Consider the following 17,682-nt stretch of genomic DNA (forward strand, 5'->3'; position numbering starts at 1 on the left):
AATTCTGAAAGCGCTAATTTTCGCACTCATTTTTCCGAGTGGCAATAGTATCGGCGCGTTGGAAATAAAAATGCTTTATTTCGAAAACTGTTCCTTGCTCCTGCTTGCTTTCAAATCGTAGAGTCTGGTAATTAAAAATTTGTAAGTTTTATAAAATGTTTGCATATTACAAATAAAAATGTCTGTTTGTGTGTTTGTTTCTTTGTTTGCCTTATTGATTTCTAGTCAGTTATGATAAATGTTTTGCCGCATTTAATCAACTAAAATTGAATTTATGTGAAATATTGGATGGAACTTCAGCTTTTAAGACCATTTGATTAGAAAGATGAAAATCATTCAAAACTGCATGCCATTGTTGCTGATATAATGAGAGAAAGAATTAGCTTATTTTGCCTATCGAAATTTTTTATGTGGGTTTTTTATGTTCTGTATCGCATCATATTGATGTGGGTTTTTTTATGTTCTGTATCGCATCAGATTGAAAAATGTATGACTATCGTATTTTTTGCATCGTTCTTAGAGAAGGAAAACAGCGGTATCGTTCTCTCTGTTGTTAGACGTATTACTCACAGTTTAACTTAACTGGCATAGGGTAATATGAGCCAATTATTCTTACGCTAGTTTTGAATTTGGTACTTCCGCTAGTTTTGAATAAAACCAAACTTTTTAATATTTAATGCTGACTTTCTTTTTTCCTAAAAATGAAAATGTGAATATGTAAGGAGGCATAGATAAAACATGACCCAAAAGCGATCGTACACTAAAACAGTTTTGTAAAATTTCATAATAAAATTATCGTGTACCACTGTTTTTTTTTTTTTTTTTTTTTTTTTTAGTGACGTTTAAAAATTGTTTCGCTTTATTTTTTGCTTTCTTACTTCGTTATATTTTATTTAATGTTTAAAGCTGGCTCGTAACAACGAACAGCATTCGAAATTGATCGTTTTTTTATCATAAGCATGGAAATTCGATTCGGGATATCGCTACATTAATAAATTTATTCCATTCTACGGTGCAGTATGTGATAAAATGCTCTAAAGAAGAAAATCGGATTTAAAAATAAAGTAAGAAGAAGTTGTCCAGCAAAGAGAATTCGACGTGACTCAACGTGATCAGAGATTTATATTTATTTAGAAATTCTGTGAAAAATCTCCGTTTGAGTGTAAAGATTTCTACAGAATTTACTGAAAAATGTTCTACTTTATTTTCACTTAAAACTGTTCGACGAGGACTCAGATCAGCTGGATAACATCGGCGCTCTGCTCGAAGAAAATTTTTGTTAAGTGCAAAAAAATTGAAAGCTTAGGCTTTTCTTCCTCAAAATCAACGGTAAATTAGCCCGAAGCGTATTGGCATCATGTCTTATTTGCAGATGAAAGCAGATTTAACATTTTTGGTTCCTGTGGGCTTATAATTGTATGGATTATATAAAAAAAAAAAAAAAAAAGAGGAGCTAAATCACAAGACCTTAGTTGGTACAGTTAAAGCATGGTGGCGTTCTAGCGTGAAGGTGCATGTCAGCATCAGGATTGAATAATTAAGTATTGATTGATCTCACAATGAACCATGCTCTTAATTTAAATATTTTAAAAGATAATTTAAAATCATCCGCCAAAAATTTGGATACTGGAAATAATTTATTTTTTATCAGGCTTCCGATCCTAAGCATACGGGTCTCAACGTTTGCCTTGCAATAATTGTCCACAAGTTCCAAAAACACCACCTCAATGACTAGATTAAAATCCAGTAAAACGCATTTGGAGAGAATTAAAGGTTAGAGTACGAAGACAACATTTAAACAAAAAGCGAACTAAAAATAGTAATAATGATGGAAGACCCTAAAGGAACATTGATGCATATATTAGCTACAAAAAAAAAAAAAAAAAAAAAGGTTGACTCTATGCCAAGACGTTTAAATGCTATCATAAATACTGCAGGATATACTACAAAATATTAACTGATAGAAATACTACAATATGTACAAATATATGCAGATTTCTTTAAAGCATACGAAGACTTTTGTAAGGTAACTCAAACTGAGGTACTTTTACTTCCTTGTACGAAGTATTGTAATCACGAAAAATTCCAGGTACCATATTTCAACGAAAATATCCATTTTGACAGCTATGGAATGCAATTTAACGATGTTTTGGCGTGACATCTGTACGTATGGACAGAATAAGACTCTGCCCCCCCAAAAAAAAATTATAAAACTGATTTAAAATGGATTCAGTAGACTTTTTTCGTGTGGTCTGTACATACGTACGTGCGTGCGTGTGTATGTATGTATTTCGCATAACTCTAAAACGAGTAACCTCAGAACGTTGAAATTTTGCATATAGGAGAGTTATAATTTTTAGTTGTGCACCTCCCTTTTTGGTGGCAATCGGCCGCCCCAAAAGTAAATAAATATATATATATACATATACCCACTCTGTTACTCGGCTCCGTGAGCTCAGTTTTTTTATTCTTATACGTTGGTAAATTGAGCATTTTCTGCTTTGAAAATGATTGAATGGTTCTTATCTTCCGGTTAAGGTTTTTATGCCTTTAGTTAATTTGCATGCAATATTTGTAGAATTATCAACAAGTTAAAAGTTGTTTAAGTGCGGCTAGGCCTAATTTTTTTACCGTAGCAGCTATATTTGTTTATATTTGAAACTTAGCAGAATAGTGGATTTGTTGCCAATCTAAAGAAACTAAGTAACGGCAACTGTTTCTTTTTTATTTGTCTAATTTCTTTTATACACCGTTTTAGATTTATTATAGCATTTGAATAGCACATGTGGCAATGATTCGATAATGCTTCAGATGATATAATTTTTGCGCATTCTGAGTTACAAAATGAATAAGATGTAACGCGGACAAGTGAACCTAGCGCCAGAGTGTCGGTGTGGTAAATAAATAGAGTGAATTTTAAAGAGTGCATTTATTCTATTGTTTTATGCGCTATCGATGACATAGATTTAATTCAATTTAAAAAATTTAAATGAAATGCAAGTAAAAATAAATGCGTGTAATTTAATATTCCTTGCAAGTAAGTCATGTGGTGCACACATCAGATTTTTTATTATTGATTTTACAAAAAAAAAAGTTTTAATGTATTCATAAAATAATTAATGCACTTTTGCTAAGAGAAATTTATAGATATTACTAAAAAAATTTCATTTTAAAATATTAATTTTTTATTAATGGATAAAAGAATATTTCACCGAAATTTTAAGCCTGCGAACACTTTTGTGAGCCACTGTATACCCCAGGGCGTTATTAATAGCAGAAAATAAAGATTAACGTATCTGCTGCATATTTATATCAATACATTTCAGCATAACAAATAAAATTAATATGATCAAAAATAGCTTTCACAAATGTATCGTATGCGTAAAGAATAATGTATCTTTTTTTTTCATTTGCAGATTAAAAAATTGTAATATTTCATATTCTACTTTACTAGTGTGTACCTGGTATTTCTTATAATCTAGTTTTCTTGCACTGTTAAACGTGCAAGTCCATAATATCTTAGACTTACAAATTTTAACTTTCACCAATGTTCAGCTCACAAATAAATAAAAGCCTACTTTTTTATGAGGTACATATAGTAAATTCGTGTATATGCATAATATATTAATTACGTAGGTTTTCTTTTTTTTTTTTTTTTTTTTCTTGATTCTGAATTCTTAGCAGTTAACTTTATTAAATACAAATCAACAGAAAAATCCTACAAATATTTCTTTTCTCTTTAAAAAAATTACACTCACTTTGCCAAAAAAAACCAAGCTCTTATTGCTAAAATGTAAAAAAAGAAATCGAGAAATAAGTAAACTAGTGATTGTCAAGTAGTTTTCCACAGATTACAGAGGGTTAAAAACACTTTTACACATTCAAGTGAAAGCATTTACCTTTTTTTCCATATATTGTAGTCGAAACACTACTAATGGAATAAATTGTTAAATAAATTCGTTGAAAAATATTAACAAATACTGTTTTTATGTACCACTTTAGCAAGAATTACGCTGTCGTAATAGGATTGATAAATGAAATATGGTATGAGGCATAACTAATCAACCGTTTCATTTTTTTAAATTATTTACTTTTATTTTCGATCTTTTATTCTGGATTATATTTTATTCAAAACGAAAATATTAATATCTGAAAGATTTTTTAATCTTGTTAACGAAGTTAAGTTGAAAGAACGCATAAATTTGAGAACTAAAAGAGTTTATTTTCTTGCAAAATATGGTAGTTTTGAAATTGCAATATCTATAATATAATTGTTTTACATAGTAACTTAATGCTATTTCATTCGCAAAAGATAAATCAAACTTTATTATAAAATGCTTATACTTACCAATTTAACAAATGCGGAAGGGTAATAGCTATTGTCACCAAAAAACAAAATAAAGCCGTATAACGATGCGCACTATTATTTATACACTGAAAGGAGCAGTTTCGAATACTAAAGAGAGCAAACGCCATTTAAAACACTGAGCTTTGAGTTTCCCTCCACAGCAAATATCGTCTGCGCAAACAGTTCGTGTTTAATCATATTTCGTCAAACGATTTTTGGCATTTAATCTTATTATACACTATAATGCGATTATTAATTTTCACAGTTTGTTTCACCTCTACTTTATCTTTCAAATTACCATGTTCTTTAGTCCTTGTAACTGAGCATCTAAATTATCTTGCATGGTTATTTCAAGAAGTAAACCGCCTTCCACCCCCCCCATTCTTACTCTCATCTCACCAATTTTCCAGATTGGTTGGATTGATATTGAGCAATCTTATTTTTGACTTCCTCAGATACGTCTGTTGTATTCTTTGAATATACTAATACAACATGTTCCCCAATCGCCCGTTTTTTTAGGGGGGATGAAAGAAATATGATTCGCTTCTGATGTTATTTTTGCAAGTTAGGAGAAACTTTTCCTTTACACTTTTATTAACAACACTATATATTACAGTTCAAAATTTTACTCTTTTATGTTCCAGTATATAGTTTTCAATCGCTTCCAATACATGTAACTTTTGATAAACTACTCTAATTTTTCTTTGCAGGGTATAATTTGCCTTACTTTGCTCAAGAATAACTTCAAGCTCATTCAAAATATTCTTTGAAGATTGTAAACGGTCTTTAAGTGGACGAATTAATTCAATTTACGGTGATGCGTTTATAAATTTAATCGCGATTCTGAAAATATCAGTTTCACATATTTTAAGCACTATAAAATGATATTCTGATGGAGAAAATATTTTTAAAGTTCAAAAGTAAATTCTCACTTAAAAGCGAATGCAGTTGTTTTTGTGTAAACACTCAGTAAGATTCACGTTAGGCTTAACAACAGAGTTTAAAAAAAGAAAAAGAGCTTCCAAAAACTGATTTAACTTGACAGACAGAATGAAAATTGTAAATATAGTACAAAAAAGACATGCAACCAGCCCGTTCACTCGAATTCGAATGAAGTCGATATAACAATGTTCACCGATTTTGTACCCAAGCATTGCAGTAAAAAGGATTTTAAAAACGTTTTTCTAGAATTAACAACAGACTCCTTCGTTATAGTATTTCAGAAAAGAAATGGACAGTAAATGTCATTAGACAGCTGCCTACATCCAAGGTGACATAATGATTGTTTTCCAAAAATTCAGAGAAGTCAAACTATTTTTATTGATATTCCCATACGCTTGACTATACAGTGGTTTCCTGCCAATGTCATGAATTTTTTCCAAGAAATCACAGTTTAACTCCTGATTGGCCCTCTGCATGTTTGCCGTTACACGTACGGAAACTTATGTGGGGCCTATTACAATTATAGGCTTCCTAAACTGAACCTCAGCAAAACAAATTGAATAGATTTGATGGTGATGGTCATTGCATCGTTTTGAGAGAAAAAAAAAAAAAAAAAAACCAAATACCTACTTGAACCTAAAAACATAACGTCCAATAGTAAAACAAAATTGTGGATACGTTATGTTTTGATGCTGTACAGCCCGCAACTTCTTTTCATTGATGGTACTGCACGAAGCAAAGTGCTATTAAGTTAGGCTTGGATGAAAATTTAATGTTTACACGCCAATCATCCCAAACATAAGGCACATATGAAAATGTAGTCTTAAGGCCGTTGTTATGAAAATATGTGTATGACACTTAAGATGAAAAAGTGGTGCTTGTAAAAAGCAACTAGTACATACTTGGCTTACCAGTGGTCATGCTGAACTCATATTTCAATCTGGGTTTGATTCCAGGCAAACGTGCTGGCTGCTTGGTCATTTTTGTGTAACATGTACATCAGGCAATTTCTGCTACAACAATCTTTCACAAAGCAGACAGCTCTCGAATGCTTTGCCATAAACAAATCAAACCCATTGTGTAACGTAGATACAAGACAATTTTTCTCGTAAAATCCTCCTGGAAGGCACCCGTCCCCTTAGGCAGACGGCCCTCATGTGCTTTGCCATATTCATATATACCAAACCAAGCAACTACACTCTTCCCGAGTTATCAGACATCAATATCATTGAAAATATGTGGTACATGTTCAAAAAGGCTGTGTAACAACATATAATATGCAAAGATAATTTGAAACACGCTCTGCAAGAAGGGATAAAATATCTTTAGACAAAACTAAAATTCTGTGCCAGGACATTTACAAACAATAACAGGCAAAAAAGCATTCAACAAAATATTGACACTTCATTATTTATCAAAAACAACAAATTTGTTAGTGTTTTTTTTTTTTTCTTTTTTTTTTTCAATTTTTTGAAGTAAAAGTCACCTAATATTAAATTTAAATCCTCTATATAAATCCTATTTTCAACGATTTTTCTTTCAGTTTAATTTATTATAAAAAATTATTAAGTGTATAAAATGAAATCATCTTTGTATTCAGTTTATTATTCATTAAGGTATTAATTATTTATTACCTTAATGATTTATTTGCTTTGAAATTATTAATATAAAGTTGTACCATTCTCAATTTTTGGAGTCATTGTATATGATGTTACGTATTCACGGATCACATAATTAAATGGTACTTTTCCGTTTTGCTGGCGCAGGCGATAAAGCTGCCAAAAACGGTACAAATGATGCCAAACGATGGTAACCTTTTACACCTCATTTTCAAAACAAGTTGCAGCCATTTCTCATCAGATTGATTGTTTCTTTCAATACTGGCATACTATTACATAAGATTTTTTACCAGGTATTTCAATTTTATGCCCTAAGGCCATTCACGGTAATTAAGTCAATTAGGATGCACTCACACCTCTTACCCGAAGTCGAAAATAGAGAAAAGGCAAAGTCAAGGGTTAAATTCATCAGTTCTAATGAGAATACACTAGCGAAGTAAAGCACTGCGGTTTTACATAATTTCTGAACGAGGTATTCATACGAATTGAAATAATTCCTGCATTTAAACTTGTATTCCAAATTAAGATTTAACTTGAAATTAATGTAGATAATTACTAAGAGAATTCGATTTTTGTAGTGCAGTTTACGGGAGATGAGATCACTCAGGGTCATGATATGAGCGAGCAAATCAGGATGTTGAACCATGAAAGCATAGTAAATTCTTAAATTAACGTCTTTTTACAAATTCATTGTCTTTATTTATTGGCTTTTCACAAAATTTTAAACGATATTAAAATGTTTATGCCCTCAAAATAAAAAATTCTTACAACTAACATTTGTTAACATTTTTTATATGTATACTGTATGCTGTCACCAATAAAGTCTGCTTGGTGAGATTTGCGGCGGCGAAACGGAAAAGCTCCAATTAAATGAATCACTCGCAAATAATTCAGTTATGTGTTACAGTTTCTTTAAAGTAAGTAGTTCACTGAGATCTCAATTATCACATCTTCGAAAGTGCTTTATAATAAAAGTCAAAATTTTAAAACACTAAAAACTTTTATTCTTTTATTACACTTTATTTGAAACTGCTGTTCATTAAAAATAGCATACAAACTGAGAAGATATGCCCTGTTACATAGGCCAAAATATATATAATTTAGAATAAGGTACTAAGAAAAACCCACAAAATAGCAAATGTTTTACAAAAATACAATAGTCATTAACTGACAGAAAAATTAAATAAAACCACTGAAATTTATAACACTTCTTTACACATAAAATTATTAATTAGTAAAATATGTTTTCATTTATAGCACATGAATACAAATACATATATTTATAATTCCAATTATAATTGCACAAAAAAGTATAATACATAAAAATAAAATGCATCTCTTCACAGTTTTATGCTATAATATTTGAAGTTCTATCACAGTATTCAATCCAAAAGAGACAAATCAAATTATTCAGAAAGATCAAATTCTGATAGCAGTGCTAGATCTTTTATATGCTAATGCATTAGAAGTTTTGTAAATAGAATTTTAATTCTAATAAATGGTACTTATGTATTAACGCAATAGGTGTGATTCATTACAGATGAAAATGTAAAAGCAACTTATCGGGTGCACGTCGTCTGTTTTCCTGCCTTTTTAAGAAAAATTATTGATATTTATAGCAAGTTGGTAAACATATTCAACGTATAAAACCCTTTAATAATTTAAAATACAAATTTTAATTATTAAACAAGGGTTATTTGATACATTAAAAAACAACACTTAACATTCTTATTCAAATCTTTCTGTAATTTTTGTTTTGTTTGTTTTGTTTTGTTTGTTTCGGGAGGGAGGTTCTTTTTTTTCTCTCGAAGTACACAGTGGTCTATTCTCACTTAAAAAAGCATTGGAAAACTGCTCAGACTCAGTTTTGTGAAAACATAGGTAACAGCGGCTGTCTAGGAAATGCACTCCTCGTTCTTCCCTTTATTTCTTTTTTTTTTATTTCCTCCTTGTCCCCTTATTTTCTGCAAGAATACAAATTTTGCATTCTTACAGAAATTCCCAAGCTCGTATTTTAAAACTAAGGGGGGGGGATTTCACAATTTGTTTATAAAAACCCAAAATTTGGTGACTTATACTTAGGTGGTTGCGTTAATATGCAAGTACCAAATAAATATGTTATGAAAGAGGAAAAGACTAAAAAATGCTAAGAAATTCTGACTTCACCTTTAAAGAAACACATACAATTTGGAAAAGTGTCAAAATATACAGATAGTACTATATTAAATATTTTTAAAATTACAATCAATAAAAAAGTTTTACGTGTTAATGTTTGTATGCCAAATCAATATTTCTTAACATTTTAATAAGCATGTCCTTTTACTAAATTTGAGAATGTTATATTAAAAGTGCAAAAAATATATAACTTACTAAAAAACAGCATTTTCTAAGGCAATGTAAAGGTGCAATATAAAATTATGCAATTTCCTTTCTCAACAGTATTTATAGGTTTATTTCAAAGAAAAATGCAGCAGAACACTAATTAACAAAAATATTTATTTTAAAATTAATTTTGGTCACGAAGTCACGTTTTTTTTAATTCATACATCAGAAAAAAGACATTTTTAGCCTACTACGGGCTGAGTGGATCAGACCACTGAATGTTGGTAGTTTGACTCAGGTTTGATTCTTGGTGGATGAGTTTTCTCATCTATGACAACTACTAAAGTAAATATGTTTAGCCATATCAACTAACCAAACTGATATTTCATAATTTAAAGAACAACACTGAACAATCTGCTGAATACTTTGATTGCATTCTTTTTACTGTATACTATTTACTTCTACTTCACATTCAAGGACAGAAACGATAAAAAAATATGAGAAATGAGCTTCAGATTTTTCATTCTTAAGAAGCACAGTTTTATTTAATTCAGATCAATTAAGAAAAATTCTACAACAGGTGATTTTAAGCAATTGATTTTTAAGTTATTTTACCTACTTTAACTTCCACTTAAGTTATTTTTCATTCTGATGTATGAATTGCTTAATTTTGCACTATTTTGAATTTCTTGAAATGAATTTAACTTGAAAACAATATTTTAATAAAACTTTGATCAGAGTTTCAAATCTTAAACTCAAACATTACTGTGAAGGGAAATAAGAGATCATATATCAGAAAGCTAAATATTTAAAACAAAAATCAAAGAAATATGATATTGTCAGAATGATCTTACATTAAACTGTTGTAATTAAGTAACTTTGCTAATAAGTAGAAAAATATTTGAGTTACATATTCACAAAATGAATTTGTTCATGATTGGCAACTGGATGATTGATAGTACAGGAAACGGTAGAAAATTTTAGAGGTAAAATTAAAAGAATATATGTTAATAATAATATACAGAGCATGCTTAAACATGCATATATTATGTATTAAAGTTTGAGTACGACAATATCAGTGTTTGCAGTGCCTCCAACTTTATTTTTAAAACTTCACTTTTGTTCGTTTTTGTAAACTGTTATGTTGATAGCAGATAACTATTTTTCTTGAGTCAATATTTCACACAGGAATGATAAAAATTTACAACAATGTACGCTAGTTTAATGCTCATAACAGTGGTTCTCAAGCTTTTGACTATAATGTACCATCTAAAAAAATTTAAAAACTTTCATACCACCACATTTTACAAAAATTTTCAATTTTTCAACAGAAATATTAAAAAAAAATATTTTGCCATTTTCACAACCTACTGGCTATTTGTATTAAATGAGCACAAATAAAAATATTAGATTAAAAATTGGTTATCATTCTTAATTATCATAATTTAAGTTGCAATACTTTAATTATAAATTTAGTACGAAATTTGAGCCTGTTTAAAAGATATTGATTTTTTTATGTCTGGTTAAACCTAGTTAGTTTATATTTAACCATAATAGTTTTAGTTTTAACTGTAAATAGGATCCACTTGTAATTTTGTTCTGTATTTTTCAAATATAACATGGAAGAAAATTTTTTGTTCACAAAAATAGGTTGTGCAAAATAACAAAATGCAAAAAGGCAATAAAAATTTAATAGTTTTATTTGAAATGCATTTTAAATTCTTTTTTTCGGTTCAGCCAAAAGTTAACAGGTGTGTTATTTTTGAAATCTTCAGTTAAGAGTTCGATCACAGGAAATTTTTATCAATTATTATTTTTCTTCACGAGATTTTTGAATTTAATGGTTAAAAATACTTTGTTTCTTTGCATACCATTGGTTGAGATTCACTGGCTAATGATGATTAAGTTTGATAATAGTTTGATAAAGTAACCATTAAAACATTAACTCTGTTGACAAATTTTCATATAAACTTCTTAAACATATAGCACATAAAAACAAGCATACTCTGCTATCATGTGCTACTTTTTGTACTAAGACATTTTTCACACAAAAGAGAGAGAAGATACACAGAACTCCACACCTTTAAAGTAATTCACAGACATTTAAAATATAATCAGCTTCAACCACTCCCACACCATACAAGCTGAAACAGTGATGGTTATTTTCATTTTTACAGTTTGAAATATGAATCATTCACACAACTTTTATGCAAATTCAAGTAATACAACAAAAAGTGGAGTACAACCATAAAAAAATCTGATCCACTTAAGTAATGCTTTTATATGTATATTTATACATTCAGGTAGTTCTTTTATATATTTATAAAACAATATCTTTAAACTGCAAAATATAAACAGCATGACTGATATAACCCACACATATATGGTGCTGGCAGTATACTTAAGTTTTCAATGGACAATCAAATGAAAAATGTTCCACAATGAAAATTTAATAAAATTATAGATTGCATTTAGTTGTACATAAAAGTCTGCAGAATTGCTTTTTACTCATTTACTTTAATTATGCTTTCAAAAAAAAAAAATTGCAACTATTCTATTTTCAACTGAACCAAAAGAAACCGAAGAATGAAATGTGCAATGAATAGTTTACAAATACCTCGGATAAATATATGTTTACTTATAAAATGTTTAACATATAAGAAGACAGAAAATGTTTTAAAAATAAAAAAGATGTGAGTGATAAGAATTTTCCCCTATTATTAAACAGAAACATATTTCAAAAAAGACCAAATGGTCAAAAGTTTGAGAGAACTTTTCAGAAGAGAATGAATAAAATTTCAAAATATTAAAAACCTGTACATGATTTCCTGTACTAAAAGGAAAAAAAAAAAAAAATACAATAAAAAGTTTTGATATTATTAATATACATATTGGCATTTTGAATATTTTACAGACATAGCAGCATTAGGTATATTTACATATTATTTTTAAATACCCAATGAGAACTTTCTTCTCAATATACAAAAAATGTCTACTTACAGCATTTTTTGTAACTTATTAGCTTTTTTTCTCTCCTTGTAACTTATTAGCTTTTTTTCTCTCCAGGAAATCTGTTATTCCCTTTCCTTAAATTTTAAGGATTAGGACAATTTTGACATTTACGAAAAGTACAAGTACGTAGTAAGTTGGATTACTCGGAAATTTTTTTTTACATATGTGCACGGCTCCATTACAGTACTAAAATTAATAATATGCAAATTGCATTAAAAAATTTTATTTTTAATAAAAAATTTTAAAAATAAAATGTGAATCAAAATGTATACAATAAGAAATGTTTAATAAAAAGTGGGACCATGACACATTCAAACTGAAAATGTATGCTTACAGAATTTTTTAAACTTATTAACAGGGTTTTTTTTCCCTGTTTCCCTTTCTTTAAATTTTAAAGATTAGGACTACTTTGGCCTTTAAGAAAATAACAGGTTATGCAAAAAGTTGATTGCTCAGGGAGTTTTCTTTATGTACGTGCAAGCCTCTATTACAATACTAAAATTATTAAGTTACTGATATTTGAATTGCATTAGAACAATTTCAAAATAAAATTTATTTTCAAGACCTACTTTTATAAAATAAAACACGAGAAATAATAATGAGACGAAAAGTATTCCATGAAAGTGTCCTAGTTGGTGCCAAATTCGAATTGTGGTGGCTTCCTTAATTTATGATGTTCCCAAGGCATATTTATTCTAATGTTATAAATGTAATTCAAGACTCGAATAACAATCGTGTCAAATTATAACCAAAAATGTATTACCATAAACATACTACAAGTGAAAACTAATACAAATTGAGAAATGAAAAGAAATCAAGTTCATAACATTAGCAATAAGGTTTAGATTTTTTTCCCATGACTGTAACAAAAACCATTAGCACTAAAGTCTACTTTTTTTTATGACTGTAACAAAAAGTGATAATTAACATTTAATTAGAGAATTTACAAGTAGGAATCAATGTATTAGAACAGATAAAATTTTTGCAGACTAAAATTAATGCCAATATTATACAGAAATAATTATGTTATTTCTTTAAGTAAAAACATTAGTGGTGCTAAAATTGAAGGTTGTAGGCAATTATAAGCGCATTACTTTTTCATAACTGTGGAAAATGAAAGGACAGAATATTTATATAATAATTTATTTAACAAATGTTACAAATACAGAAATAATTCATTTAGGATTAAATGAGTTAAATAATTTGGTACCTTTAAAATTAATTTTCTTATCAAAAATATCAAAAATTAAAATAAAAAATGTTTAATAGCAGAAAAATATCATTTTTAAAAATTGAATGCAGAGCCATTAAAAGACTGAAAAAAAAAAAAAAAAAGGATTAATCGAATGGTGTTTCCATGAACTACATTAATATATAACATGACTACATTAGCTCCCTGAAAATTCCTTGCATTGCATTTTTTACAGTACCACTGCATTTTTTGACAGACATGCAAAATGAATACCATTTGCGTTTAAAACTTATTTCTATTACGATCAACTTAAAAGTAACAAGAAGTGAAAGGAAAGAGGAGAGGATATTTCACTGAACAGATGGTGTTCATAATAATTACAAAGTCTAGTTGAAGGATAACTTATCATTTAATGCTACCTATAAAACAAAAGAAGATGGGAAAATAAGAAAAACAGCTCCAAATCCTGAAATCTGTAATCATGTTTATCTCATTTACCTAAGACGGAAAACTCACATTTTTGTTTAAATTCCACATGCTTATACAAAAAAAAAAAACAATAAAAATAATCTATTGTAAGGTGCTATGCTTTCGCATTTACAATAATTAAAAAAATATGGTGTCTTCAGATAATAAGAATAGTCAAAGAATAAAGTTATAAAACATTACAAACTTACTTTTCATATTTCCATACTAAATGTTCAGATAAATTCAAACCATAGTACATATTTTAACTCATAAAAATTATGTGTAAATATATTTTAGTTTATAAAAGACCATAGCACGTAGTTAAAAGACAAGGGATGCATAAAAGTAATTTTTACACGTACAACAGAATAAATTACAGTTTTCCATAATTAAATAATTTCAAAGAAAAACACCTTTATAATGATCTATTCAATTTACAAATTTAGAATTAATACATTTTAAAGTTTACTAAGTTCTGAAATAGTTCAATAATTTTAGCACTTGAAGTACAAGAAAAAAACAAGCCAATAAATTTTAATGCATTCATAATATTACATATTTACAGTTTAGTTTCAAAGGCTAAGCTGCACATTTCATACTCTTAGCAACAGCTTTCAGTTTTCTTATTGCTGACATAATTGTACACTTACATATTGCAGAAAAGTTACTTAAAATGATTATACTTTTTAACATAACATAAAAATTCTTATTTTCGTTACTTTTCTTGTTCCAGTAATCATCTAATAATATAAAAACAAATTTAAAAGACAAAACCCAGATTATCAATATACATTAATATTTTTTTTTCCCTTTTATTAAATTTATGAATTGAAGACCTCTGTGTACAGAATCTTGCTTTCAAGATGAAGTGATAATTTGGGAATATGAAGCTTAAAACTGCAAATTTTATTGCATTAAAAATGTAAATCAAATATCCAAAAATAATCCCAAACATAACTTTAAGCATTTAATATTTCTTTAAGGAATCATTTCTTCACTTGTAGAATCATTCTTTAAAACATTCAACGTTACATTTGGCGGGACAAGGAACTGTTGCTGAGAATCCTGTAAAGTACAAATAATTACAATAAAATAGTGTATGTTGATAAAAGAAAAACAGCAAACCATTTTTATATACTTCTACAGTAGCATTTTGTCTCCTATAATATTAATTACAAGGCAAAAAGATACAGGGGCTTTGTATAATGCAACATTAAAAATCTAAAGACGAGTTATGCCAGAAAAAGAAAGAATACATTGGGTCTGACCTCTGTATCACGATAACAGGTACTGTAATTGAATAAATTTAATTGATCACTATTTAACTGTAACTGTAATTCAACCTCCACATTGCCTTCTAGTAATTTCGAAAAGCAGAAAGTAATACAAATATCTCAGCAGCCCGGTGATAACTATATTAGGATGGAGAAAGCATCTGCAACTTAGTAATTGTTGCTAGCCATTAGCTCAAGTGCGAGTTCCGAGAACTATCTCCGGTTTAGCTTTGCTCTTTAGCTGTGCTTTGCATAGTCTTGTGTTTAACATTCATAGTAGTTTGAAGTGTAACAGAATTTTTATTTCCTGGATCCATAGCAGAAAACAGAAATTTCCAGCACAGTGTATTGGAATATCCCAAAAACTGTAATACCTTGCGAAGACTAATAGTAGCCTTGACACTCGTTGACTTAAGATAGTTATCCCGATGAGAGTTGCCAACGTCAGTCTGATAAAGGGAAAATCATTAGGAAAGGTGAAGTGGTTGAAGCAACAGTGAGTGACCAATGTCTTCAATGAACAGCGTTACCAAAACAATAACCCTCCAGAATCTGTGTCTTTGGAGAGCCTAACATCGAAATTATTGCAAAATGCACTATCAAGCGATGAAGAGAGGAGTGCTGCTGAATGTATCATTCAAGAATTTCAAGATGTTTTTCCCCACTCATCTTCTGATGTAGGTTGAACCAGTTTGATACAACATAGAATTGATACCGGGGATCACCATAATGGCAAAATTTAACCATAAACTTTTTAATTCTAATCTAAGCACAAGAAAAAAGGCTACACTGCACTAAGTTCATTCTCATGCAGGTTTTAGCATTTCAAAGGCCAACAAAGGTGGCCACAGTCATCACAGACGAAAACAGTTACACTTATAATGTCGCTAAACTCTTAAATGAAGGCCCGCATAATCTGATCCCTGAAGACACTCCACCTTTAGACCTCTCAAAAATAAAAACTTAAAATAAGTGGGTTGGAAGGATTCATGATTAAATCATAAATCCTTCCAACCCACTTCTCCTATACATCTTAGATTCTAGAATTAGTTACTTAAAACATATACCATAAAAAATTCAATAAAGTCTATAAATAAATTTTTAAATATTTCTCCTAGAAATTCCGTCATAGTTTCTTTTGATATAAAATCATTAGTTACTAATGTTCCAGAGAAAGGTGTGCTTAGTCTAGAAACCAGACTGAGAATTTCATTTCTTATGTATCGAAATTGACGAGTCAATTTTCTATACTTAACTTAGTCTGAAACAAATGCATTTTATTTTGCACTGTAAGTATTACAAATAGTCTGAGGGATAAGTTGCAGGAAGCCCTCCCATAAGCACACTTAGTTGCTATGATGTTGCAGTGACTTCTCAATGTTGCATTTTCTTCACCTTGCATTTACAACCACGGTACAACATCGCAGAAATGCCGCATTGTCATGTTGAAGTGAATGTCGTACAGATGTCACATACATGTCACAGCAAACGTTTAATGTGAGGACAAGAAATTCGCAGTCTTCCCCTCCTGACCTTTCCCGCATAATCCTTCTTTAATGGGAGGTATTCTGGCATGCTCCCCCCCCCCGCCGTCAATTCATTGCTATGTGTTTCAGTAAACCTTTCTAAATAAATGATTCTTTTATAAGCTAATAGCTTGCAATTTTAGATATTTCTTTTTTATTAAAACTATTAACAATTTTTAGCGTGTTTTCATTGATGTAGTACTTCGAAATCATTGAACTATATTCTGTGGTGAATGGATTCACATTCTAATGTACCTAGAGACTGACGAAAGAGTTTGTTGTCTGCATAGCATTTGTTTGTCTTAAGGATTTTCGCAACCATTTTTTTAGTTGTGTTCACCCAACACATCGTCCGTGCTACATTTTCAGGTAAGCACTCTTTATTGCATATTGAAGTGAATGACATCAGTAATAATTAATATGTAATAATAACAGCGTAATTTAAATGCTATGAACAAAAAGAAATACTGGCAGTAGATTAATTTTTATTTGTATTACAAAGAGTGCGGAAGCAAGGGCCATTATCAAAAGTCATATTTTTGTCTTGCTGCTTAGAAATTTTAATTTAGGGAATCAGGTTTATTTGGTAGATATAATTCACATTTTGTTGTTTTTAATGTTAAAAGATAATGTGAAAAAAGAATTGATTTTATGCATTTTACTGCGGTACTTTCATAGTGTTCAGCTATTTTTCGAAATTATTCGCAAAATAATTACTTACTTCCATGCGGGTAATTAGCACCACATTATAGATGATGCAATACTTTCATAACCACATTTTAGTTATATAGAGCATGTTTTTTTAATTATTATAACTTACAAATGGTGTATTACTTTAAAACACTGAACTTTCTACATGTTTCCTATATGTAAATTTCTAAGATTAGTTTTAAAACTGATATTAGTTTAAAATTATATCAGATTTTTTCTTTTAGCAAATTATATCACACTTTTACGTATACAGTCAAAAGTCTTTAAT

The 17,682-nt window shown here is 29.3% G+C and overlaps 1 protein-coding gene across 2 annotated transcripts in view; it reads right to left on the reverse strand.

Annotated features, from left to right (window-relative positions):
- Positions 1-7,890: 7,890 nt before the first annotated feature.
- LOC118194850 (protein ILRUN) overlaps positions 7,891-17,682 on the reverse strand; it is a 66,929-nt gene continuing 57,137 nt past the window's right edge. For both annotated transcript variants that reach the window (XM_035366060.2, XM_085812208.1), the window contains one exon: positions 7,891-14,968. In XM_035366060.2, coding sequence (XP_035221951.1) covers positions 14,882-14,968 — 87 coding nt within the window. In that variant the 3' untranslated portion in view covers positions 7,891-14,881. The remainder of the gene's footprint in view (positions 14,969-17,682) is intronic.

Source organism: Stegodyphus dumicola, chromosome 2 (assembly GCF_044657685.1).
Source record: "Stegodyphus dumicola isolate Sdum_Otavi_A_Nest chromosome 2, ASM4465768v1".
NCBI classification, from domain to species: Eukaryota; Metazoa; Arthropoda; class Arachnida; order Araneae; family Eresidae; genus Stegodyphus; species Stegodyphus dumicola.